The sequence below is a fragment of the Ipomoea triloba genome, chromosome 7 (assembly GCF_003576645.1).
Source record: "Ipomoea triloba cultivar NCNSP0323 chromosome 7, ASM357664v1".
Taxonomy (NCBI): domain Eukaryota; kingdom Viridiplantae; phylum Streptophyta; class Magnoliopsida; order Solanales; family Convolvulaceae; genus Ipomoea; species Ipomoea triloba.
The window spans coordinates 16,009,107-16,010,757 of record NC_044922.1 but is presented as its reverse complement, the minus strand read 5'-3'; the positions used below and the strand labels follow the sequence as shown (position 1 = coordinate 16,010,757).

General features: G+C 30.4%; 1 protein-coding gene across 1 annotated transcript; it reads left to right on the top strand.

Moving 5' to 3' along the window:
• The first annotated feature begins 1,023 nt into the window (after window positions 1-1,023).
• LOC116024214 (transcription factor TCP7-like) lies at window positions 1,024-1,377 on the top strand. The gene has a single exon (XM_031265114.1). The coding sequence runs from the start codon at window positions 1,024-1,026 to the stop codon at window positions 1,375-1,377; it is 354 nt and encodes a 117-aa protein (XP_031120974.1).
• The last annotated feature ends 274 nt before the right edge of the window (window positions 1,378-1,651 follow it).

Below are 1,651 nucleotides of genomic sequence, written 5' to 3'. Positions count from 1 at the left end.
TTTCTCTAACAGTTTTGTGGTGGAAGGAAAGAGATACGAAGGGAAGGTCGAGATAGATTATGAAAGTGCTTAAAGTGTAATAAGGAAAAAGTTCCTAAAATTGATTTAGAAGTTTCCTAAGGGAGAAATCCCTCCTAGCTTGTATAAATAGGGGTTCTAGGTCGAGAGACACAAGCAATCTAGCACACTTATAAGCAACTTATTGTATTCAAAGGCGATTAATCAATCGAAAGAGGACCGAAAGGTTACTCTAATTTTCTATCAGAATTAGTCGATTTTTCGGTGGTGTTGGCCCGCCGTTCGACCATTCCGTGGGAGATAAAAACCAACAAGCATGATATATAGTAATGTCCAAGAGAGAGTTTTGTAAATAAATATATGTGGATATTACTAGATGTATTATATTATGACAATACCTCTTCATCCTTAATAATCTTATAGTTATATTAGAACTTTTTATATCTTGTATATATTGTATTGAAGGATGATTAATAAAAAAAATTGATGATTCCCTCTATATTTCTGTCTTTCTCTTTATCCTATTACTTTACTACAATCGAAACCATACAACTATATTCATGCGAGAATACGTTCAATTTCACAAAAAAATTGTTTTATTTTTGATTTAGTTCAGATAAATATTAGAATGACCAATTTTGGTTTAGTTTGAAATTATTATTTTTTTAAAAAAAAAGTTTGAAATTATTTATTTTTTTATTATTTTACTTTTTTACATTTGATTTCTTTATTTTGAACCAAATTTAGTAAATTTTAATTGAGATCATGTGGCCCAAGATTATTAATTAGATTTAAATTGTTTATAAAAGATTATATCCAAAAAAGGTTAAATATTAAATGTTTGAAATTTATATAAATTGCAAATTTAGAAAAAAAATTGCAAATTTAGAAAATAGAGTGCAAATTTAGAAAATCAATAAATAAAATGGTGATGTTTTCAAGGTGGTAGGTGGTCGGCAGAATATAAATGTCTGAGTCAGTAGTGAGGAAGAACAGAAACCCAAAATGACTAGAAAAACCAATCGGCGATCAAGTGGAATAGGTCGTGGTAGGAGAATTCGACTTCCTGGTGAGTTTTCTAAGCGATTCTTTGAACTCAAGAAGTTGCTTGGCCACCAAAGACCAGGTTTAACCCTAGAATGGCTTTTGGAGAACTCCAAGGAGGAAATCGAGGACCTTCGCTCTAAGAAAGCAGTTAACCATGATAATGATGTGCTCGTCCCTTCGCCTTCTTCTTCTTTGGACGAATCTGGGTTAACGACTAGTCCTCGAAGACTTAAAACAGTGTTACCTCCTTTTGTTTATGGTATGGAGATTGTAATGGATTTTTCTCCAGATGAGGTTGCTAGGTTTTTATAAACCAATTAGAAATGAAGAATTCAACCTAGAAATTCAAATGTAACAAAATGGATGTAAAAATATGAAAATTTTAACATTTTATAATAAAAACGTTATATATATGTTTGTTGGTTGTTGGGTTGTTTCCTTTTAATTTATATAATCTTTTTTTATATTTCATTAATTCTATTTTACTCTTATACTCATAAAAAATTGATAAAATAATTTTTCGTTGGTGAGGTGGAAAGTGATAAAACGGAGAAGAAGTTCATCGAGTGTCGTATTCTTAAGGATG